The sequence below is a fragment of the Myodes glareolus genome, chromosome 2 (genome assembly GCF_982192425.1).
Source record: "Myodes glareolus chromosome 2, mMyoGla1.1, whole genome shotgun sequence".
NCBI lineage: Eukaryota > Metazoa > Chordata > Mammalia > Rodentia > Cricetidae > Myodes > Myodes glareolus.
The window spans coordinates 45,518,354-45,543,366 of NC_142027.1; the positions used below are offsets into that span (position 1 = coordinate 45,518,354).

A 25,013-nucleotide genomic window follows, 5' to 3' on the forward strand; every position below is an offset into this window, starting at 1 on the left:
AGAAGTTTCTTGAAAGTCATCAGATGTCTTCGGAGTGTGAAGTTGGGAGGCAATGGATCTTGTTCAACATGTTTGCCATTTCTACTTACCGTAAAGCCCACTTAAAACAAAGCATTAACTATGACAGTCTTGGGTTCAAATTCCGACTTTGTTGCCTACTCTGTGTTGGTACATGTTACTTTTCTGGGGCCCCCCATTTTCCTAAGCGCTGGGAGAATGGTGATGACTGAGTAATATGTTTAATATATATATTTATATAAATTATATACATTTATTATTATATATTATATATATATGGAGGTCGCGCACCAAATGAGTATTTCCTGGGTAGGCATTTTGATTGGAGGTTATTGATGTAGATGGGGTGGTGATTTGGGTAATGTGCTACCATTCATTAACTCTTACTAGGTGCAGATTTTGCAGCGGAGTGGCAGCTTAGAGTTGAAGGGGCTGCTTTACCCAGCTGCTTTTGTCGAATGAATGTCAAATCAGTGCACGGTGATGTTTGCAGAGAGTCTTAGACCTTTCATGGGGCTTCCCGGTTCTCACTGCCAGTACTGTTTCCGTTAATAGTCCCAGGCGTTCCCACTCTGAACTGCCCTCCTACCACACACAAATCCCCAAATCCTCCTGACAGGGCATCTGCACTGTGTCCCGCCTGCTCTGTGGACCTAAATCCTCTGCTCGCTTTTCCTTTGACTGTTCTGCCTGCCTCTGTTGACCCCCAGGGTCTTATCTTGTCCTCTGGAGGTATGCTAAGTGTTGTACCAGCCTGCCTGTTGGCCTGGCCTGTTTTCTCTCACTGCCAGTACCTCTTGGATTCCAATTCCAAACATGGTATCCCTCTGGGGTCACCCTTTCTTCCGGTGCCAAGAGAACATGCATTCCAAATGGAACACAAGTGTGTCTCTCCTGCTGGCTCTCACTCCTCATTCTGCTTGGGAACAACAGAAAGCAGGATGTGGCTTCGTCGTCCCGTGCTACTGAAGTGTCTGGAGTTGTGGTCCTACTTTCTCTGAGGACAATGTATGGATTTTGCTGAAAACTAAAGGTGAAGAGTATTCTAAGAAAGCTGGAGCCAGCGAAGTTTGCCAGAATGCTGCAGGGAGGACGAGAGTGGAGCTGAGAAAGAGAGAGAAGAAAAAACATCCCAAACAACAAACCTAGGTTTTCAGTCTTCCATGAAGCGTACTATGTTCCGGCATTCTTTCTCAGAGCCACCAGAAGCATTCCTGCCGGCAAAGGTAGAGCTGGTGGTGAGAAGCCACCGGGGAGTACAGATTGCTTGATTTTTTTTCTTCCACTTTCCTTTGTGGAGAGGCCTGGAGAGTCTTTGAGGGCCCCAAAGATGAGTGCCAACAGCAGCGCGCTGGGTCAGCTCCTCTGGCGGGGGCCAGTGTGCAGTAGCTGGAAGCAGGATATGGAAGGTGCCGTCTACCACCTTGCCTGCTGCTTCTTGCTCATGGGTTTCATGGCAGGCAGTGGGGTGTACGGCTGCTTCTATCTTTTCGGCATCCTGGGCCCAGGCTACCTGTGCTGTGTGCTGTGGGGCTGGTTTGATGCCTGCGGGCTGGACATCGTCCTTTGGAACTTCCTGCTGACTGCGGCTTGCCTGCTTCAGCTGGCACATCTGGTGTATCGCCTCCGGGTGAATACCCTCCCCGAGGAGTTCAACCTCCTCTACAAGACGCTGTGCCTGCCCCTGCAGGTGCCCCTGCAGGTCTACAAGGAAATTGTCCACTGCTGCCACGAGCAGGTCTTGACACTGGCCACGGAGCAGACCTATGCCGTGGAGGGTGAGACACCTATCAACCGCCTGTCCCTGCTCCTCTCTGGCCGGTAAGCTACTCTGTGTTGTCAGTGCCTGGAATTCCCCCAGCCCACACTTCCCATGTCCTAGTATCCCTTTCCATTTCGTGTCCCCTTTCATCGAGGGAAGGATGTGGCAAGTCAAACAAACCCAAATAGATTTTTCTAGGAGTGACTTTGCTTCCTCTTTCTTGACACTTTCCAAGAGGAAACTAGACCACGGGGCATCTTCTAGGCTATCAACAATAACTACTGCAAAGTCTGGTGAGGCCAGACCTGAAACACCCCCTATCTCTCTCACACACATATGTGCACACACATACACACAGTCACTCACACACACACCCTAATGTGTAATGCTATATGGCAGCAACCTTGCTGTGACCTTTAGGAAACTGACCATTTCAGTAAGATTGATTTCTTCCTTCCATATATGCATTTAACATTTGCTAGGCACCAACTGTGTGCAGGAAATAAACCCAGAAACAGGAGGTTTGCTGTGCCCCCTGTTTCCTGCCAGGGCCTCAAGGAAGCACCCTGTTGTATCTGAGATCTCCCATACAAGCCTTGGAGATTAGCCCATGTACTGACAGCTACAGAGAAGAAAATAGCTCTGTCTTATTTCCAGTCCGATTGTTCTACTGTAATCTGAGGGCCCCGTGGTGACTGACAGAGGAGCAGTGAGGCCCACAGATGTCCCACTGGGGATTTAGTGGAGACATGCGCCTCAGAGGAAGAGTGATAGTTGGGCGTTGGCTGACTTTCGGACCAAAGTGTGTCCACTTAGCCTGCATGGCAGCAGTGGCCATGGGTGTTTAATGAGAAAACACCATGGGCTCTGCATGTCACACTTCACAGGAATTTGTGCATCCTTTGAGATGCTACCTCATGGCACTTGGCCATAGACAATCCCTCCCGTCACCTTGCTGGAGATCGCGTGTGGCTAAAAGAGATGGTAATCAGAGCATTCTGGAAGGCAAAGGGGAGAGGGGAATGGAAGGAAGAGGGAAAGAAGGGAAAGGGGAAAGAATGGGGAAGGAAGGGGAAAGGGAAGAAGGGAAGGGAAGGGAAGGGAGGAGAGACGGAAGGAGAGGAGGACAAACTCAGATGGCCATCTACACGGTGGGGAAAGGCCTCTGAAGATGGTGGGACAGCTAAGGTCAAAGTGATAACACGCATTTATGTCTGACTTTATAGAATCCAACTTGTTATGTAGACTTTGGTTTTCTGTTTTTTTTGGACTCAGAAGACAAGTGTTGACTGAGTTATGAAGGGGGAGTTTTTATGGGGAGACACTTTTTATTGACAGGATGAGCAACGCAGCAATCTGTAAACAAGCGTGCATGGTGACTGTTGTCTGGTGTTCCCTCATAGCTGCATGCTTACAGGACTAACAACGAATGCAGGGAACTTCCTCATTCATGGGGTCCATGCTGCTTGCTCCTCATGGCTCCTCTGTTGGCCTGAGGAGACTGAGGCTAATAAAGAACAGCTTCCCATTTGTCTGGTGTTCACTTAGCAGCAACATACAGTAACCATATAGTTCTGATGTCTTGTATAAGGCAGATTCACTGTGCGCTTGTATAAGCCTGTGCCTCTGCCTTTCTGCACAGCTTTTCCTGGTATACTTAGGCACCAACAGGCCATTTTGACTTTTCTCTTGGTTTTCAAGGTTTGGAGTAAGGGGTTTGTCATTGTTCTTTTTGACTTGTTGTCTTTCCCTCTCATCCTGTCCCAGCTTTGCTGAGTGGACAAGAGGGAAAAGACCTCTAGCTGGTGGCTGGGCTCTGGATTTAAGAGGGAGTCACTGCATCTGGGTAAGTGTGACATGGAGGCCTCCCAGTCACAGAAAAGACTCCTTCTGGGCCAGGAAGTGCAGGCCTCTTATGCAGACCTCCCTGTCCTATGTGGAGGGTCACCTAGAGCCCTTTGCTCAAGCCCCAGAAGCCTTTTCATTTGGTTTTGACAAGGGCAGTCAGTCATCCCTTCCAACATTCTGAGAACAAAATGACTTCCTCAAAATCTGTCACCCGGCTAAACTATACTTACTCTTTCAATTTCATAGCCAATAACATGTACCGACTCCCACATGTACAGCCCTCTGAACAGGTGACTGACTGCCTAAGCTAGCACAAGGAAATGACCTGCCTTCCTCCTGTGTAACCAAGGAGGACACCAATGACGAAAGAGACAGTACACCCACGAAAAGCCACTTCAGTTTGACTTGCTGCCTGGTTCTAGTTACACAGACAGCGTCACATCTTGGTGAGGTGCTTTGGGAACCAGCTTCCTTACCTGAAGAAATGATGAGGAGAAGTGATACATATCACAGGCTTGCTTCTCTCTTTGTGTCTTCTTTCCTTAGAGATGCTTTTTCTTGAAGTTTTAATCCCTTCACACACACACACACACACATCTTTGTTTATCATTTCTTCCTCCTTTTCTTCCCTCCCTCCTTCCTTCTATTTTTCCCTGCCTTCCTTGTACATTAAGAGTAGTAAGACTCAGGACACAGATGTGACAAGTGTTGTCTTGAACTCGTGGAGCTTAAGCCAATGATAACTATGTGCCAGCGTGATTAATCATGGACATGGCTTCTCAGCGAGAGATACTAAGTATAATGAGAGCGTGTAAGCTGTGTATCTTCCTTTTCAGGGAGGTTAGACAGACTCTTGCAAGGAATCAGCCCAGCTGTGAGGGAAACTGGTCTAGCGGAAGACAGAATGTGTGGCGGCCCCTGGGTAGGAGAACGCATCATCTGGGCAGCCTGTATAGATTTCCTTCCTAGTCTTGTAGTGAGTGTGTTTCTGCCATTAAGGGAGGACTCTGTTATTAGCTTGGTTTGAGAGCTTTCTTCTTTGGGTGATTATATAATATGTAATTACTTAATGACTAGTAATAGTCTTCAATAATTTGTATGGTCATGCATATATCTAGGCATTCATTGAGAGGAGACTCGAGGGTGCTAATATTCCATTGACCAGAACTTAACCCCTTGAGTGAACCTAGCAACAAAGTCTATAAGAAGGCATAGTCTTGGCCATGAAGCCACATATCCAGCTGGAACTCTCGCAGCACGGAGGAGGAGAAGCAGAAAGTATTTAAGAGTGGGCTCTCATTACATTAGCAGATCTCTGCCCATCTCCATCCTTACCTGCTCATCAGTAGCCTGTTTATCCTGCAACACTCACATGGAACGTCATCCTTGAGAAGTCTGCTCCCTGCACAGAGCTAGGTTCTTCGTCTCCCCATCCTGTGAGCCTGCTCTACCCCAGCACTCAGCACACTGATTTGAACCTGTTACTTATGTGCTCGACTCTTCCACTCAGCTGCGAACCTCTCAAAGGCAAGGGCCAGATTATACCCACCTCGGTAGCCCCCAGTGTTCAGGAAGACAGGAGGTTCTGTGAATGTTGGTTTAGTTAGAAAGTCTCCAGAAGTGACAGCAGGCCAGCTCCTTCCAAGTGGGTGTGTGCGTCACTGAGGTGTGCTTGTCTCTTCGCATCTTTGCCCGATGTAACCCACTTGAAAAGAGAAGGCAAATGTGAATGCCTGGGTTTTCTGGGAAAAGGAGGAAAAGACTCTTGGCTTGATCTCTGTCTAGATGCTACATCACATCCCCAAACCAGTCTCTTTATCCAGGCATACTGCTGTTGCGCAGGTCCCTTCTCTGCAGGAGCAAAGCACCCGGATAGTTATGCTAACCATAAGGCTAGACAAGACAACAAGCCATATGAGTGGGGTTGCTAACTCTGAGCTGTAAAACATGCCTGAGGGCATAAGAAAGGCCAAAGCATTTGCTTAACTTGTTGGTAGTATGGAATAATTATATCCATAAAATTTTTTAAAAATTAATTAAAATTCTTGGCCGTTACCACAGAAACTTACTCTGTCTAGTTGATGCCCTTTAGGAAAAGCAAATGACTTCTTTTCAAACTTAAAGAGAGGCATGCAGCCTGGCCTCAGGCTAGAAGAACATAAAATCATGCCTATTGGGTATTTTGTATGACTTTAGGTTCTCCTTCCCTGTGACCCACTGGGGTACTTCCTTGTGCAAAGTCTGAATTCCATTATATGAGAGACAAGGTTTTATTACCTGAATACAGGAGTGTGTCGGTTTAACCAATGTCTGGTAGTTGTCTCTGTTGGAAGCACAAGTCATAGTGACTTCACCCCAGTTCCAAAGTCTCACAGATGGGGTTGGAATGTCGCTGGGCTAGGTGTGAATCCCAGGACTATTCACTGAATGAGGTATCTGGATTCTCATTTCCTTATGGTTGCTGAGGGCTCAGAAGGGGTGATGTTGAAAGTGTCCATCACCACCTACGCAAAACTAGTAAGACGACATCATGGTGAGAACACAGAATCTCGGTTTTGTTTCCTGGTAGCCATATGACCTGAAGGTTTCCTTACCATCTGTGTTCTTAGCTGTAAAACAGAGGGTGGGGTGGGGAGGGAACCAAACCGTCTACCTTGCATTGCTGTGATGACTAAATGGGCAGGCACACGTGGAGCATCTGTTCATCTCTCACGCGCTGTCTTCTTTCCCTTGCAAACGCGTTCTGTCTTCAGTACTGCTGCTCATGTAGCCTGCCCAACAGAGGAACAGTAGGGCAGCATCCTCCACGGCAATGGCGCCATTCTACAGCCACGCTGTGCAATGCGGCAGTCACAGACTGCACGCGGCCACAGACCAGAGCCCTGGGTTTGGTCAGTGTGATGGAGGAACTGGACTGTTAACTGTATTTAGTTTTAATAGACGTCGATCTTAATTGATTGTCCACATGTGATTAGTGGACAGTGGAGCCCCAACTCAGTGGTTTGCGTCCTGGACACATAGTGGGCTCACTGAGGAGATTCTTTTTTGTGGTTTTAAACATATTGTTTTGACTGATTCTTTGGGGATTTCGCATTAAAGACCCCAATCCCGCTCATGTCCCAGTCTCTCCGTATCTGTCCCTCACCCTTGTAGCATTGCCACCCAAAGGAAAACTAAAAAAGAAATAAAAAATAAAATTAAATTAAAAATACAAACAACAACAAAAAAATCTGCTTCACTCCTTCAATTTCTCACCTGACTGGGGAGATTCTTAAACTAATAGTGTCCAGCCCTCACCCTCAGACGTGTTTCTTATTGCTTTGGGATAAGGCCCATGACCAAGGCACTTTTCAAGAGGTTTTCCTTCCTTCTTTCTTTCCTTCCTTCCGTTCCTCCTTCCCTCCCTCCTTCCCTCCCTCCTTCCCTCCCTCTCTCCCTTCCTTCCTTCCTCCCTCCCTCCCTCTCTCCCTTCCTTCCTTTTCTCCTCTTCTCCTTCTTTGTTGTTGTTGGTGGTGGTAGTGTTGTGTGTGTGTATGTGTTAGTGATGATAAAGGGTCTTACTCTAGTCCTCTCTGGTTTGGAACTTATTATGTAGGTAAGGCTGACTTCACACTCATGTCAATCCTCCTGTGACAGCCTCCCAAGTGTTGAGTGGCCACTCATGTGTGCACACACATACGATCCAATATGCTAGGCTCATATACACATACACCACTATGCTAGGCTCCTCAGGGTTTTTAGTGCCCCTTCCCTGATGTGGGATTCTCCTCTGTATGGTGTGAATATGGTTTATTACCAATAAAGAATCTGCTTTGGACCTATGGCAGCACAGAATAGAGCAAGACAGGAATTCCAAGAAGAGATAGAGGAGAAAAAAAAAAGAGGAGTCAGGGAGATGCCATATAGCCGCCGCTCCAGAACCTTGCCAGTAAACCACGAGCCTCGTGGTAAAATATAAAATAATAGGAATGGGTTAATTTAAGATGTAAGAGTTAGTTGATAAGAATCCTGAGCTAATAGGCCAAGCAGTGTTTTAATTAGTATAGTCTCTGTGTAATTATTTTGGGTCTGGGTGGCCAGGAAATGGACAAACAGCCTCTGCCTAGAAAATGGTGCACCAACGTGGGCTGACTACATCCATAAAAAACCTGAGAGAGCTTATAAAGGAATTCTAGATAGAAAAAAAATCAGAGTTTACTGCATCTTCTTGGTAGCTTCATATTTTTTTTTGTTTTTTTTAGTAGTTTTATTAAATTATAAAAAGTTTCCATTTACGCCCCTCCTCCCAACGCCCTCCCACTCCCCCCCTCCCTCTCCTCCTCCCTCTTTGTCCCCAAAGGAAGTCAGGGTCTCCTGCCCTGTGGGAAGTCCAAGTTCCTCCCCCCTCACTCCAGGTCCAGGAAGGTGAGCATACAAACAGACTGGATTCCAAAAATCCAGTATATGCAGAGGAAACCAGTCCCAGTGTCATTGTCAATGGCTTCTCGGAAAGACTGCAGGCTAGCCACATTCAGAAAAACCAGCCACATTCAGAGAATCTGGTTGGATCACATGCTCGTTCAGTCACGGTCCATCTGGACTTGGTAAACTCTCATTAGATCCGACCCCTTGTATCAGTGGGTGATAGTATCCCTCGCAGTCCTTCGTCATTTTCTTCCTCCTTTTGCTCCTCGTTTGGATCTTGGGGGGCTCAGTTCGGTGCTCCAACGCGGGCCTCCATCTGTTTCGTCATCCAACGCCAGATGAGGGATCTATGGTGATAAGCAAAATATTCATCAGTATGGTCACGGGCCAAGGCCGGTTCAGGCACCCCCTCCTCTGTCCAGAGAACAATCTGGGGATCTCTCCTTGGACCTGGGATCCCATATATAATCAAGTTTCCTGTAAACTCTAATATGACTCCCTTAGTTGAAATATATTCTTCCCTGATCCCACATTCATCCTTCCTCCCTTCCCCCCATCCCGGTCAACCGAGCTTTCTCCATTCCTCCCCTACTCCCTTCTCTCAAACCCTCTCCCCTTCCAACAACCCTCCCACCCCCCCCCCCCATGCACCCAAGATTACCTGGGACTCTTGACTATTTCCTACCTCCTGGCGGATAGGTAAATAATCTTCATCAGGTTCGTCTTCTTATTTAGCTTCTCTAGGATCACGAATAATAGGCTCAAAGACCTTTAATTATGGTTAGAATCCACTTATGAGTGAATACATACCGTGTTCCTCTTTTTGGGTCTGGCTTACCTCACTCAGTAAAGCGTTTTCTATGTCCATCCATTTGCATGCAAAATTCAAGATGTCATTATTTTTTACCGCTGAGTAAAACTCTAATGTGTATATGTTCCACACCTTTTTTAACCATTCTTCTATTGAGGGGCACCTAGGCTGTTTCCAGGTTCTGGCTATTACAAATAGTGCTGCTATGAACATAGTTGAACAAACGCTTTTGTAGTATGTTTGGGCATCTCTAGGGTATATTCCCAAGAGAGGAATTGCTGGGTCCTGAGGGAGGTTGACTCCCAGTTTCCTGAGAAACCGCCACACTGATTTCCAAAGTGGCTGCACAAGTTTGCATTCCCACCAACAATGGATGAGTGTTCCCCTCATTCCACATCCCCTCCAGCATAGGCTATCATTGGTGTTTTTAACTTTAGCTATTCTGACAGGTGTAAGATGGTATCTCAAAGTGGTTTTGATTTGCATTTCCCTGATCGCTAAGGAGGTTGAGCATGACCTTAAGTGTCTTCTGGCCATTCGAAGTTCATCTGTTGTGAATTCTCTGTTCAGATCAGTACCCCATTTTTTAATTGGGTTAATTAGAGTTTTAGTGTCTAGTTTCTTGAGTTCTTTGTATATTCTGGAGATCAGACCTTTGTCTGATGAGGGGCTGGTGAAGATCTTCTCCCAGTCAGAAGGCAGCCTTTTTGTCTTATTGACAGTGTCCTTTGCTTTACAGAAGCTTCTCAGTTTCAGTAGATCCCATTTATTCATTGTTTCTCTTATTGTCTGTGCTGCTGGGGTCCTACTTAGGAAGAGGGCTCCTGTGCCTATATCTTGTAGACTACTTCCCACTTTCTCTTCTATCAGGTTCAAAGTGGACGGATTAATGTTGATGTCTTTAATCCATTTGGACTTGATTTTTGTGCATGGTGATAGATATGGATCTACTTTCATTTTTTTACAGGATGACATCCAGTTATGCCAGCACCATTTGTTAAAGATGCTTTCCTTCTTCCATTGTATACCTTTAGCTCCCTTGTCAAAAATTAGGTGCTCATAGGTTTGTGGGTTAATATCTGGGTCTTCTATTCGATTCCAAAGGTCGATTTCTCTGTTCTTATGCCAATACCAAGCTGTTTTCAATACTGTAGCTCTATAATAGAGTTTGAAGTCAGGGATGGTAATGCCTCCTGAAGTTCCTTTATTGTATAAGATTGTTTTGGCTATCCTGGGTTTTTTGTTTTGCCATATAAACTTGATTATTGTTCTCTCAAGGTCTGTGAAGAAGTTTGATGGGATTTTGATGGGGATTGCATTGAATCTATAGATTGCTTTTGGTAGAATTGCCATTTTTACTATGTTGATTCTCCCAATCCAGGAGCAGGGGAGGTCTTTCCATTTTCTGGTATCCTCCTCAATTTCTTTCTTCAAAGACTTAAAGTTTTTGTCAAATAGGTCTTTCACTTCCTTGGTTAGAGTAACCCCAAGATATTTTATGCTATTTGTGGCTATCATGAAAGGTGATGTTTCTCTGATTTCCCTCTCTGCTTCTTTATCCTTTGTGTATAGGAAGGCCACTGATTTTTTGGAGTTGATCTTGTATCCTGCCACGTTACTAAAGGTGTTTATCAGCTGTAGGAGTTCTTTGGTAGAGTTTTTGGTGTCACTTATGTAAACTATCATATCATCAGCAAATAACGAAAGTTTGACTTCATCCTTTCCAATACGAATCCCCTTGATCTCCTTATGTTGTCTTATTGCTATTGCTAGAACTTCAAGCACTATATTGAAGAGGTATGGAGAGAGTGGACAGCCTTGTCGCGTTCCTGATTTTAGTGGAAAGGCTTTGAGTTTCTCTCCATTCAGTTTGATGTTAGCTGTCGGCTTGCTGTATATTGCTTTTATTATATTTAGGTATGATCCTTGTATCCCCAGTCTCTCCAACACCTTTATCATAAATGGGTGTTGAATTTTGTCAAATGCTTTTTCAGCATCTAGTGAGATGATCATATGGTTTTTTTCTTTCAGTTTATTTATATGATGGATTACATTGATAGATTTGCGAATGTTGAACCAGCCCTGCATCTCTGGAATGAAGCCGACTTGATCATAATGGATCATTTTTCTAATGTGTTCTTGGATTCGGTTTGCCAGTATTTTATTGAGAATTTTCGCGTCGATGTTCATGAGTGAGATTGGCCTGTAATTGGTCAATTATGTTACATGTATAATTTCTGTTCTTGATTAAGGTATTGTCTCTGTGCAGCTCATTTAAAAATGTAACGTATGATTAAGAAGTGCAGGTTAATAGACATTCATCTATAATAGTCAAGCTTGTAGTCATGTTAGTTTTCTAGATGTGCAGAGATATATTTCAGATAGATAGGTATTCTTCAAATCTTTCAAGGATGTACAGAATATGAAATTTAAAATGTTTTAAGAACTTAGGACTTTTTATGACAATGAGACTCCTTTGCTTCTGGCAGCACCAATCTATTTCAAGAGGATTATGTGCATCAAAGAGGCTCTTTATGGAGTTTGCTAGCCATTTGGGCAAGAAACTAGTGTTGCTGGACTGCTTGATGGTATGCTGTATGAGCTAGACATGCATGACCCACAGAAAAATGACTGCTGAAGTTGCCTATAAAAGATGAGACAGCCCTTCAGTGTTCCTGCTTCATGAAAGAGTCTGCTAGACATTCTGCAGGACACAGAAGAAAGTGACTGACAATCTGCAATACAGGCAGAACTGTCTTTGAAATCTTCTGCTTCATGAAAATGTCTGCCAGATACTATGGGCCTGTGGGCTGAAGATGGATGCTCCAACATCACAGAAGAACTTTGGGTGACTGTTCAGACAGCAAGATGTCTCTGTCATTTCTAGAATTTTGGAAGTTGCTTACAATGTAATTCTTATTTACTTAGGTAATATAGCCTTCTGGAGTTTTTGATGGAGTTGAAGGATAGATAGTTATAGTTTTCCTTAGTTATAATAAAAGATAAAATAGATATAAATATTGTAACTGTAATTCTTGCTTGATATCTGTTTTTTATATGTAATTTTACTATGTTAAAGTTAAAAATCTTCTTTTTATTTAGACAGAAAAGGAGAGGTGATGTGGGATTCCCCTCTGTATACTGTAAACATGTTTTGTTACCATTGGTTAATAAAGAATCTGCTTTGGGCCTATGGTAGCGCAAAACAGAGCAAGACAGGAATTCCAAGCAGAGATAGAGAAGGAAAAAAGGCAGAGTCAGGGAGACACCATATAGCTACCCCCATCTCCCCAGAACTTTACTGGTAAACTACGAGCCTCATGGTAAAATATAAAATAATAGGAATGGGTTAATTTAAGATGTAAGAGTTAATAAGAAGTCTGATCTAATAGACTGAGCAGTGTTTTAGTTAATATAGTTTCTGTGTAATTACTTTGGGTCTGGGAGACCAGGAAAAGAACAAGTAGCCTCCGCCTACACTCCCCCAATCCTCAGGACTCTAGTTCTGCAGTCTGGAGTAGAGAGCCATGCATGGTGGGGAGGAGAAAGGCCATGAGAGTTTGCTCTCTCTTCACTGGGTCACATCTGCTTTGGCCTCTCCACACTTTAGCGAGGTGTTTCTGCTGGAGGATTTGAGCTACTCAGCCATACATGACTTCGGCAGAGGGCATACGGGCAGTATTTCCCAGACAGTGTCTTCTTTCCTTTCGTCAGGGTTCGAGTGAGCCAGGATGGGCAGTTTCTGCACTACATCTTTCCGTACCAGTTCATGGACTCTCCCGAATGGGAATCGTTGCATCCTTCCGAGGAGGGGACCTTCCAGGTAACAAGGAGCTCTATGGCAGAGCTGCTCACCTGCCGCTGCACGCCCCAGCATCACTGCCTCCCTCTCTCACATCTGCCCTCTGTGGGGGAAGAGTGCCTAGGCTCCCGGGTCTGGGGAACAGGGAAGGGTGGTATTGGTCCCTATAGGCAGTCATGTCGCGCGTGTGCCTACATACCTTCCAAAAGACTAATATCTAGAAGATTTAAAAAAAAAAAGTTTAAAAAGCCCATCCTACAAAGGATCATGGAAACTCTTAGCACCCTCTGGCTGTAGCTCCAGCGCTCCTGGTTTACAATGCTCATTCTACCTCTGCTGAACACTGGTACCTGTATACCTTGACCCTGCTATGACCTCTTTATCTAAAACGCATTTTCACTTCTAAATGAGCCACCATGCTTCCCAGGACTCTTCTATGAGGGTCACTCAGGCTCACCTTCCTGCCTCTATGTACACAGCTTACTGCAGCCACCCGCCTACTTGAGTCCTTCCCTTCCTTCATGCTGGCCACGTGTACATTGCTGTCTATTCTACTGACACAGAGACAACTCCATCTCTCCTTCTCTGACCCTATCTCTCTCTGTTTCTATCCCCATGCTCCAAAACACAGTCCCAAGGACACAGTTTTTACTGAACAGGTTGGTGTCTCAGAAGACTCAATGGGTCACTCACACCCATGAGGCCACAAGGATCCTGACCACTCAGCTCCTGTTGACCTCTCTGCAGCCCTTCACATTTGTGGTTCTGGGTTGCCGATGGCTAGAATGTGGCACACACTGCATATTGTATTGCCTTGCTGATTCACACAAATTGCTAGACCGGATAATACTGTTACTGTTTAACAAAACCCATCTCAGGTTCCAAAGCATGGTGCACCCAGCCAGAAAGCGACAAAGCCAAGAAGGAGCCTGCTCCTACTGTCTGTCTCTTTTCTCTGAGAAATGAAAGGGCCATCATAAGAGTGGTTCACTCAGCCCTCTTAGGGGCTCTGCTAAGCAGTTTGCTGGTCCTAGCATCTGTGTATCTTCTGTGATGTCCCCCAGAGAGTCCTCTAGCCAGCATATGGGCTAACCCCGGAACAGACACATGCCAGGCAGTGCCACTGTCTGGGTTGGCCTCTGTCCTAATCCTAGCTCTGTGGTGATATTGTCGGAGAGGCAGTCTTGCCGCCATTGCCAGGGCCACTAGTCACTGAACCCCCTCCGATCATGTAACTCTTGTCCCATCCCCACCCTCTCTGCCTCACCCAGAGGCATTCTCTGGGAACTCCCTCAGGCCGGGAGAATGACAGAAGAGCTTAGGGCTGGAGCCAGCCAGACCAGGCTACAGCAATGACAGGGAGGAGCAGGTGGGTTGTACTCCAGAGGAAAGACTGTTACCCCAGATGGCCTCTCGGCCTGGAATGTAAGCGTGCTCATATTCCTCCCTTTTATATCTTGTGTGTATGCCTCATTTAGAAGCAATGAGATCCACACCCTTGCTGTTGGCTGTGTAAAGTCCCATTTCCTCTTTGCAGGTATCCGGTGTTGTCCGGTTATAGTTCATCTTGATCTTGCCTCTTACCTAGCTCTGTTGATTGGAAGAGCAATTCTAGCGACTGCTTAAATCACAATTTACAGCAAATTTAACCCAAATCTCAGCGTCCTGTCGCAGTTCTCAACAGTTGAGTTTCCCCAGATCTGCTGGCTGGCGACACTGTGACACTTCCATTATTTGCCAAGAGCAGAGCACAGGCACCAGCCTGCAGTCTGTGTCCTGCTTCACTGGACCCCTGTCTTAATTACGTATGTTCTCATGAAGAAAAGGCTTTGTACTTATCAAAACTTTGTTACAGACAATCCTGGGTGCGTGTGGGAACCAATGGAAAGGTAGGTTTCTGGAGGTTCCCTGGTGCAGTAGGGAAAAGTTTGCTGTGCAAGCTCGAGGGCCTGAATTAGGATCATCAGCACCCAACAAAAAGCAGGACATAGTGACGTGTGCCTGTACCTCCAGCATCAGGCAAGGCAGAGACAGGCAGATCTGGGGGGCTTGCTGGCCCGCCAGTCTAGTCGAATATCAAGTGCTAGGTGTAGTCTCAAAAAATATGTTGTAAAGCAATAGAGAAGGAACCGGAAGTCAGTTTCTGCCTCCACATATACATGCACAGGCTAGCACACCCACATACATATATACATACATGCCCATACATAGCCCCTAACATATACACATACACTCATACACACATACCCCCAACACACACACACATACACACACACACAGAAAGTAGATTTCCAGAGAACCTTCAGGGAAGGACTTTTTCAAGATTTGTTTTTATTTGTGAGTGTATGTGGTGGAAGAGAGGTATGTGCACATAGGTGCAGTGCCCTGGGAGGCCAGAAGAGGGCATCAGCCAAAATTAGAGGCTGCTGCTGTTGTGAGTAGCCTGACCTGAGTTCTGGGAGCAAAGCTCTGGTCCTCTGGAAGAGCAGGAAGTGCTCTTAACCACCGAACCATCTCTCCAGACTCTAAGGGAGGACTTTACAAGACATTAAGAAATGACACTGGGTTGCTTGGTTGCATACAAGACTGTTTCTCTTCACTTGAATCATTTGTTCCCTTCAGAGATGTTCTTGAGCAACTTGGCATATGTTGGCAGTGATGAAAGGGTTGGGGAGACATCAATGGACAGCACACGTCCTGCCCTTATGCAAGCTGCATTCTAGCAGAAGAGGCAAAAATAAACGCTAGATATAACAAACAGGTAGATATATTGGAGAACAGTAACTGCTAATTAAAAGAACAGCAGAGAATGCAGCCCAAGGCTACAGCTTGAATACAGTGCTCGTGGGTGTCCTTGTTAAACAGGTGCCAGCTGAGTAAGCGCTTGCGAGGGGACGGTGTGCACTCTGGTCCTCTAGGAGACAGAGGGGAGAACGAGTGCTAAAGTCCCAAGGGAGAGCTGCAGGCTTCAGGTACAGAAAGGGGAGCACCAAGAGGTGGGGTGTGGCTAGCAGCAGAGGAAGCTGGAGAGGTGTCATGGGAGCCAGATTGCAGAAGGGCCAGCACATATGTTTTCTAGATGGATCCCGAAAGGTTAATGAATGCTTAGTTATTGAAGGAGGAGGCTTATGACTTTCTGACCTGAGCACCTAGAAGGATGAGGTGACTGCAGGCAGAGTTTGCCAGAGGGGGAGAAGTGCATCTTGGGATGTGTTCAGCTTGCTTCATATTGGACAGTGGGAGTGTTGCAAAGGCAGCTGGAGTAGTTGAGTCTGGAATCCAGGAATGAGGTCTGGGCTTGAGAGATACATTTGGGAATGGGTTTTATGCAGGTAAGACTAAAAGCCATTGGGTGGGCTAGCATTGCATAGTGAATGCAAGAACAGAGAAGTAGTCAAGAATCTGGCTTCTTCTGTGAAATTGGGGAGAAAAGGAAGAGACAGAAAGAGAACCTGAGGAGAAGTCAGGAGGTCGTCCCAGGAGTGTTTGGCACCCCAGAACCTCACAGTGACAGTGTGCCAAAGAGAGGTGATCTAACAGAGCACAGCTGGCCTGTAAGAGCAGCAACCGAGAGGTCACCGGGTGTCTCGATTGACAGGAACAAGGATTGACAGCCTTATTTGCCAAAGAGCAAGTCAGAAGAAAGGAGACAGTACATATAGACAGGTTTCTGTGGAGTTTGCTAAAATGGGAATAAATATAATGGTAGCCATGAAAGTAAGATGAAGAAAAGGAGTTTCATATTTTATCCTTTTTTTTTTTAATGGAAGCAGTAACAACCTACACAGGGGAAAAAAGCCCATAATCCCTGTGTCTGGCTGTACAGACATTGACGTCATCCACGTTAGGACATCATCAGGCGTATCTGCCCTGTGGTTGGCACCGTTTCTTTTGTCCTGGGACTTGTTGTCAAGGACATATAAGGCAGAGGCTATGACTGAGTGTGACAGCCACACACTCAGTCATTGGTAACAGATTGTGAGTGTTCTCTAACGAAAATTACACAGCTGGTGAAGGGTAAAGCTGAAACCAGCGACCAGTTCCCGGCCTGATGACTAATTTAGTTGGTGCCCTGGCCTAACAGATGAGACAGGGAGCTGTGGGGAGCAGGAAATGGAGGAAGAGCTCAGCACACACTGAGAGGAGAGGAGAGGGATGGGAGGTAAAGTCGTGTCTTTTAAGATTTATTTTATTTTTAATGTGTGCGTGTGTGTGTGTGTGTGTGTGTGTGTGTGTGTGTGTGTGCATGCACACGCGCGCAGAGGCCAGAGACTTTAGACCCATAAGAGCTGAAGTTACAGGCAGCTGTGAGTTGCCCGATGTGGGTACTGGGAATCAAACTTCCTCTGTAAGAACATCAAGTGCTCTTAACCCGCTCAACCATCTTTCTGGGCCTGAAAGGAACGAATTCAAGAGGTTGTATATAATCTCTAACAGAGAATGCTTCAAAAGCCAACACCACATTTCGTAGTCAGTATAAGGCGTCAACAGAATGCCTGGCACATAGTCACACAGTAAAGGTTAGCTGCCATGACCATCTTCAACTGCTCCCACCTCCACTCATAAACACACCCTAACCCTGCCAGCCCAAGGGTTGTGTCAACCGGATTGTTACAAATTGTCTAAGTTTATCCCCTTCTCTATACCACCCTTGGAATGATTCCATTTTAATCTTAGCTTTGCTACTCATCTTTGGTTTTGGTTTTGGTTTTGAGACAGGATCTCACTGCATAGCTCAGGCTATCCTAGAACTCACTGTGTAGCCAAACGTGGCTTCCAGTACCTGGTCCATTGCCTCCCCCTTCTGAGTGCTGGGTTGTAAGGCATGAGCCACCATTCCTAGCTCACCATTTTAACAAGAATTACGGAGGCCCACTGTGTGCCAAGCACACGGTGTTTCTTATCTCTCCTGCTGGCATAATCTGATTTGCATCCCAGGCACAGTGGCTATGCAGACATTCCCAGGCCCTTAAAAAAATAACCGAAGAAGGGGACCTGTTCCGTTCTGCTCATGAGTTTCTTTTTCTGTGTCTCTATTTCTTCTTGAGTCATGAACTCCTTTGGGTTTGTAACCAAGTTAATAACAGATTCTGGTACCTGAACCCCAGCACTTTGTCCCTCTGATACATCTTGGCTTGATATATGTTTAATCTGTAGCCTTGTCCCTTAATAAACGTTTCCCTCATCTCTTTGGGTGACAGTGCTTCAGTGCATGGTCCCCCTCCCCTTAGTACTGGAAATTCAACCAAGGGCCTTATACACGGCTACTGGGCAAGCGCTCTACCTCTCTACCACTACGCTGAGGTGCCCAACCTGGCCTTGAATTTAGCACCCTCCCACCTCAGCCTCCCAAGGAGCTAAGATTACAGACACAGGTCACCAAGCCTGGTTCTTACCTCTTTGTTCATACCAATGAACAATCTTCAGTCTGACCTCTCTTTAATGCCCCAGGACACCTGTCTCTCTTTCTTACTGTTCTACTCAGAATCTTTTGCAGCCTTTGTTGTTATCAGCAGTGGAACCACTGAAGAGAAGAACCGAGGAGAGGGGCTGGGCAGACTGAGGCCCCAGGCGGTGGAGTGAGTGAGCACGAGGTTGTCCCCAGCTCCTGACACAGGGCATGCACATCACAGAGCACACAAGAAGCTTGTACCTGGACTTCCTCCCGGCTAGGCCGTAGGAAGTTACCCCAATCAAAATAGCCACCCGTGTCTCTGGACATTAAATCTTTCTCTGCTCCTAACCCCCCAGGTCACGCTGACTGCTGAGACCGAATGTAGCTACATTTCCTGGCCCCGGAAAAATCTCCACCTTCTTCTGAACAGAGAGCGATACATCTCCCGCCTCTTCTCAGCCCTGCTGGGCTATGACATCTCCGAGAAGCTCTACACTCTCAATGACAAGCTGTTCGCTAAGTTTGGGCTGCGCTTCGACATCCGCCTCCCCAGTCTCTACCATGTTCTGGGGTCCTCAGCCTCGGATGGAGGACCCGAGTCTGAGAAGGATGAGGAAGAAGTCTTTGAGGCCGCCTTGTCCCCTGCTCAGGCCAGGCCCATCTGTATCCTGCCAACACCCCCTTGCTCCCCACCTCCAGCTCCGACCAACTTCCCTGCATCTTTGCCCCGGGCTAGGATGCCCAGACCCGACAGTGGCCCCCTGGGTGAGGACTCCACCAGTCTGGTGCTGGAGGATTTTGAAGAGGTTTCAGGATCAGAGTCGTTTATGGATTATAGGAGTGATGGGGAGTACATGAGGTGAGGGCGGAACTAACACGGGCACAGTCACCAGCTAAGGATCCCAGGTAAGTATGCAGAGGCGAATGTGCCTGTTCCTGCCGCCGCTGGTCACATCGGCCATCTTACGGCAGAAGCACTGCTTTTGAGTCCCGCCAAGAGGGCTCACTGCTCTAACCCAGCCCTGTGCTCACTGCCGGCGCCTGCTTGCCTGAAAAATTTTCTAAACCTACTCACAGCGGGGGGTTACATTTCAGAGACTGGGCTGATTGACATTTAGAGCAGGCCAATGGGCTGCTGATTTTTCGGGCGTGGGAGGGGCTAGATTTTGCCACTAGCTAACAGCTTTACTGGGACGATGGAGGTTCTGTCTGTGGCACACATTTCAAAGGGGGAGAGAATGCAAGCATGGCTCTCCCCAGGGGTTCCCTGGTGTACAGATGAACTCTGGAGACGCAGCCGTTAGTGAGACTTGACTAGAAAGGACTGTTCAAGTCAGAGAGACTGGTGATGGCAGGCACAGTTCTGGGAAGCAAACGGCCATGTCTTGCTTTCCTCCTGCCCAGAGGCAGACGTGCTGGTCACTCAAGCAGAGGCCTGGGTACTGCTTTGTTTTAAACATTACCGTGACAGGTGCAGGAAAGTCTGGTTTTCCCCAGCAGCCCACACGCGTGGGCAGTGGCCGTGGACCGGGCCTGGACCCAGGTGACCTCCCCGTGCAGACAGGATTTCCCTCCTAGGAGTGTGTACCAGAAAGGCCGCACTCCGAAGTTCTGGGAAGTCACTTTCATGTTCCCCTGATTGATCTTATAATACTGTGACATTTTCCTCTGGTCTCTACCCGAATATAGTGGAGGCTTGACTTTTCCTGAGGAAAACCCCATTCACTCTTCACGATCTAGAAGGTATTTTAAGTGGCAGGGGAGCCACTGAAGGGACCCATCGCTCTTTGGGAAGCACCGACAGATTTGAGGAAGTAGGCCAGTGCGGAAAGCCTCTGAGGAGCTCGGAGTGAGTGAGTGGATGTGTATTTCCAGAACAATCCGCATAGCAGATGAAAGAGGCAGGAAGACCATGAAGGCCATGAAGACAGACATTGGCTTTAGAGATATAGAAGTTGTCATCTCCCGAGGAGGAATTCCAGGGCTCTGAGACCCATGACAATTCAGTTTACTTTCCTGCTCCCTGGTCCCCCATTGTCTTTCCACACCTCCTGCTCCGTCCCCTTCCTTGCTGACCAGTGTGACCCCTGGGTGCTGCATGCTGTCCAGCCTGCCTCACCGCCTCAGAGCTCTGACTGCTGCCCCCCTTTTCATTCCTGACTCCTACTTGTCCCTGCTGTCTCAATTTGTGGCTCTGAGTGTCCCTCTCCCTCCCCACCTGCCGGACTCCTACTTCTGTTTTTGTTTAGCACTGTTACCCATCCCTTCTTGCCCAATCTCTGGCTTTGCTCTCTCTTCCCTTCCTTAAGCAACCTTGTGTCTCTGTTTTGCTAATTTTGAATTCTAACTCCTCTAAGGATAAAGAAAACCATTCAAATAAAGGCCCCCAGACATCAAAGGACAGGCAGCTTGGTAAATAAGGAGACTGGAGCTTTCGTGCCCAGCTCCTCAGCGAGGGACGTTAGGACAGAACAGAATACATGTCAGCGTTAGGATTCACCTCAGCAGGAATAATCTGAGACCTCCTTTTCCGGGAGCCTAACTCACTTTGTAAAACCGCGAAGTGTCTTGGGGTTCCCCGCAGAAGCTCTTCACAGCGTGATTCTCGGAGCAGGGGTGATCCATTGCTCCTACCAAGCTGGAATCCGGCCAACTTGCAGCCGTGAGCTCATTTCCTCCTCTAAGAATGATTCCAGTTGTCATAAGACCTTTCCCAGAACCACTGTTGGCTCCCAGATCCTCCTGCGTTTGTCCCTGTTATTTAAATAGCAGGGAGGAAGGAAACAGCAGGTGGCTTTTACTTTCAAACCACGGAATGTTCCCAAGGAGGTGAAAACGTGGTCATAATTGGTCATGTTTTAGACAGCTCCAAGTGACTGGCTGCTTCTCCTTCCTCCCTGAAACCCACCCTTTGCCTTCCCACCCCACGGGAAAGGGCTGGTGGGGACAGCAGTTCAACAGCTCAACAACAGATGGGATCCGATAGCTGCCAGAATCCTCTCCCTGCGTCCTCCGCAGCCTGGGAGGAGGCTGAGAGAGACCACGCCCCGCTCCCCGAGCTTCAGAAGAACCGGGTGGCGCTCTACCTCCCACCGCCCCGCGTGTTCTGACAGAGATAGCCCTCACATTGCCTTCGGACTCTTCCCTCAGAGGGAAAGCTGGTGACTGCCAACGCAAGCAGACAGCTCCCAGCAGATTCCTGGGCAGACACTTGGTTCTTAGTAGGCTGGCAGGCTCTGGAGTCTCTCCTCTCAGTGGCTGATCTACTAGCAGAGTTCCCTGTGGGGGTCAGGCCCAGGGCGGCAGTCACTCCCTGCACAATTCTCAGGTCATTTTTCCAGTACACTGCAGGCCTCTTCTTCATTTTGTGAAATAAAAGGCGGGATCTTAGAAAACCTGTTGAATTTCAGTGTGGGACTGGGGCTGTCTTTATCATCCATGAGCGGCAAGTGGAAGCAGAAAGCGTTCCTTTGAGCTTCCTGAAGTGGCTAGAGAGGAGGATAGAACCGTAGATTGAGCGAATAGGGCTGGATAGCTTCAGAAGTGACCCCCGCCTGTCCCCCGTCTGTACTCCATCATGAAAGAACTGAAAGGCACAGCTGCCCATGGCCAGGCACTGGGCATGGGGTTCACAGGGGGAGTGGGCTCAGGGGAACCGGAAACCCAGCAGGGTCCTGTGATACTGCGCACGCCCCCTGGAGCCAGGTGCTGATATCCTCCTTCTGTTTCTCTTCACAGCTTTCGGAACTCTCCAGAACTCTTCTCAGGTTATGTCCAGAGCACAGGCCCCTTTGGCTCCAACCCACACTCCTGAGCTTTAAGGATCACAGAGACAATGGCTTCGTTTCTAGATGTCTCCCTTCCGTGTTCCCTGGATGGCCACTTGTTCTCACATCCCTCCTCTCATCCGTCAGAAAGATCTGGGGCAAGATGGGGGAAACGGACATGCCATGCCAGCCCCACAACTGCGCCAAGGGTGACAGGAGGAAACTTGCCTTCAGGAACCTTCCTCACAGGAGTAGGGGCCAGAGACGTTGGCCTGACTCCATCTTTTATGGGCTGTAGGACCTTGGCTGGTTACAAAGCCTCTGAAGCTGGTCTGTCAAGCTATGAGCTCACCTCACAGGGTTGCTGTGAGGATCCAGCGAGGTGACTGGGTAGAGCACCTATGACATGGCATGACCGCAAGCAGGCGCTCACTAAAGCACGCCACGCCTCTCCCAATCTTGTTGTTTTACATTGTCTGAAAGGATCCAGTGACTTCCTCCCGTGGGTATTTTTTGTTCCCAGATAAGTTTCTATTGAAATAGAAAATTTTAAATCCTAATATTTTCTTCAACTTTTACGTTTAAAATACAAATAACCATGTCCTGCTTATGAATCTAGTATTAGATGATAGTTCTTAGAAACAGTTTATAAAATTAACCAATTCATTTTCCTTCCTTAAACATTTAAAAGTGACTTACAAGTTGGATCTATTCTGCTCTCTTTTTATCTGATTATTTATTTTGATTGAGACAGTATCTGACTACCATGCCTGAGATGGGTCTTGAATTGACAATCCTGCTGCCTCCCTTTCCTGAATGCTAGAACTACGGGTGGGCACCACCATGCTTTGCTGAATATATTCTACCTTGTTGTTCATCGAGAAGTTCAGTGTGTATTCTGCTTATCTACTGCTGTGTAAAACCTATTCCTAATACAGTGCCTTAAAACTGTTGTAATCACTTGGTTTGCTCTTGAAGCGGGGACTAGCTGGGGGGGGGGTGCTAGGCAGTGCTTATCCAACTCCACACTACAGCTCATACGACTGCTTTCAGCACATGCTTGGAGCAGGACTCATCTCCAAGACCTCCCCAGTCAGCTGTCTGGGGTGAGACTAGGAACCTCAAACAGCTGAAGACTAGCCAACTGGGGACCCTCGCACCATCACCAGTGGTTGACTCTCGCTGACCTGTAGCTCTCTAGTGTGTACCATGATGTACTCTCGCATTCTACTCCTGGTATGCGCTTGAATTGTTCCCATCTTGGAGTGATTAAAGCAGTGTTCCTGTGGACATCCTTGTAGAGATGCTTCGGTACACATACCTTTGCACTTCGTATACCTAGGCGTGGTACCCTTAAGGCACTGCTCAGGCATCCAGTGTATACATGTTCAACCGCAGTGGATTCTGTCAAATCATTTTCTTTTTATTGATTTTTATTGAGCTCTACATTTTTCTCTGCTCCCCTCTCCTTCAACCCTCTCCCAAGGTCCCCATGCTCGCAATTTGCTCAGGATTTCTTGTCTTTTTCTACTTCCCATGTAGATTAGATCCATGTATGTCTCTCGTAGGGTCCTCATTGTTGTCTAGGTGGGAGTGGACAACCTTGTCTTGTTCTTGATTTCAGTGGGATCGATGGGAGTTTCCATTTAGTTTGATGTTGGCTGTTGGCTTACTGTTTATTGCCTTTATTGTGTTTAGGTATGTTCCTTGTATCCTGCTGCCTCCAAAACCATTATCATGAAGGGATGTTGTCTTTTGTCGAAAGCTTTTTCAGCATCTAATGAGATGATCATGTGGTTTTTATTTTTCAGTTTGTTTATGTGGTGGATTACGTTGACAGATTTTTGTATGTTGAACCATCCCTACATCACTGGGATGAAGCCGTCTTGATCATAGTGAATGATGGTTCTGATGTATTTTTGGATTCGATTTACCAGTATTTTATTTAGTATTTTTCATCAATGTTCATGAGTGAGATTGGTCTGTAACTCCCTTTCTTAGTACTGTCTTTCTGTGATTTGTGTATCAGGGTAATTGTAGCCTCATAAAAAGAGTTTGACAATGTTCCTTCTGTTTCTATTGTGTGGAAAAATTTGAGGAGTGTTGGTATTAGTTCTTCTTTGAAAATCTTTTAGATTTATGAGCTGAAACCATCTGGTCCTGGACTTTTTTTTGGTTGGGAGACTTTTGATGACTGTTTCTTTAGCAGTTATAGGTCTGTTTAATTTGCTTATCTGGTCCAGATTTAATTTTTGTAAGTGATATTTATCCAGAAAGTTGTCCATTTCCTTTAAGTTTTCTAATTTTGTGGAGTACAGGTTTTTGAAATATGACCTGATGATTCTCTGCATTTCTTCCATGTCTGTTTTTATGTCCCCCTTTTCATTTCTGATTTTGTTAATTTATATATTCTCTCTCTGTCTTTTGGTTAGTTTGGATAAAGGTTTGTCTATTTTGTTGATTTTCTCCAAGAATCAACTCTTTGTCTCATTGATTCTTTGTATTGTTTTCTTTGTTTCTGTTTTGTTGATTTCAGCTCAAAGTTTGATTATTTCCTGCTGTCTAGTTCTCTTGGGTGAGTTTGCTTCTTTTTGTTCTAAAGTTTTCAAATGTTCAGTTAATTCACTAGTGTGGGACTTTTCCAGCTTCTTTATATAGTCATTTAGTGCTATGAACTTTCCTCTTAACACTGCTTTCATTGTGTCCCATAAATTTGGGTATGTTGTGTGGTCATTTTCATTGAATTTTAGGAAGTCTTTAATTTCTCCCTTTATTTCTTCCTTGATTCATTGATGATTTAGGTGAGTATTGTTTAATTTCCATGTGTTTTTGAGCTTTCTGGAATTAGTATTGCTGTTGAGTTCTAGTTTTAAGCCATGGTGATCTGATAAGATACATGGGGTTATTCCAATTTTTTGGTATTTGTTTAGGTTTGTTTTGTTACCAAGTCTGTGGTCAATTTTCGAGAAGGTTCCATGAAGTGCTGAGAAGAAGGTATATTCTTTTCTGTTTTAATAGGATATTGTATAGATGTCTGTTAAGTCAATTTGAGTCATAACATCTGTTAGTTCCCTTATTTCTATGTTAATTTTTTTTGTCTGACTGACCTGTCCAGTGGTGAGAGTGAGTGTTAAAGTCTCCCACTATTAGTGTGTGTTGTTTAATGTATGAATTAAACTTTAGAAGTGTTTCTTTTATATATGAGG

The 25,013-nt window shown here is 46.2% G+C and overlaps 1 protein-coding gene across 3 annotated transcripts; it reads left to right on the forward strand.

The window, feature by feature from the left end:
- Positions 1-899: 899 nt before the first annotated feature.
- Positions 900-22,764, forward strand: Popdc2 (popeye domain cAMP effector 2). Of its 3 annotated transcripts, none has more exons than XM_048422848.3 (4): positions 902-1,839; positions 12,558-12,666; positions 18,397-18,805; positions 21,779-21,918. In XM_048422848.3, the coding sequence occupies exons 1-4, from the start codon at positions 1,349-1,351 to the stop codon at positions 21,859-21,861; spliced, it is 1,092 nt and encodes a 363-aa protein (XP_048278805.3). In that variant the 5' UTR covers positions 902-1,348; the 3' UTR covers positions 21,862-21,918. The 3 variants fall into 3 exon arrangements, with proteins under 3 accessions (XP_085541758.2, XP_048278805.3, XP_048278804.3); XM_048422847.3 differs by having other exon boundaries at positions 903-1,839; positions 18,397-18,946; positions 21,779-21,916; XM_085685632.2 differs by lacking the exon at positions 18,397-18,805 and having other exon boundaries at positions 900-1,839; positions 21,779-22,764.
- Positions 22,765-25,013: the final 2,249 nt, after the last annotated feature.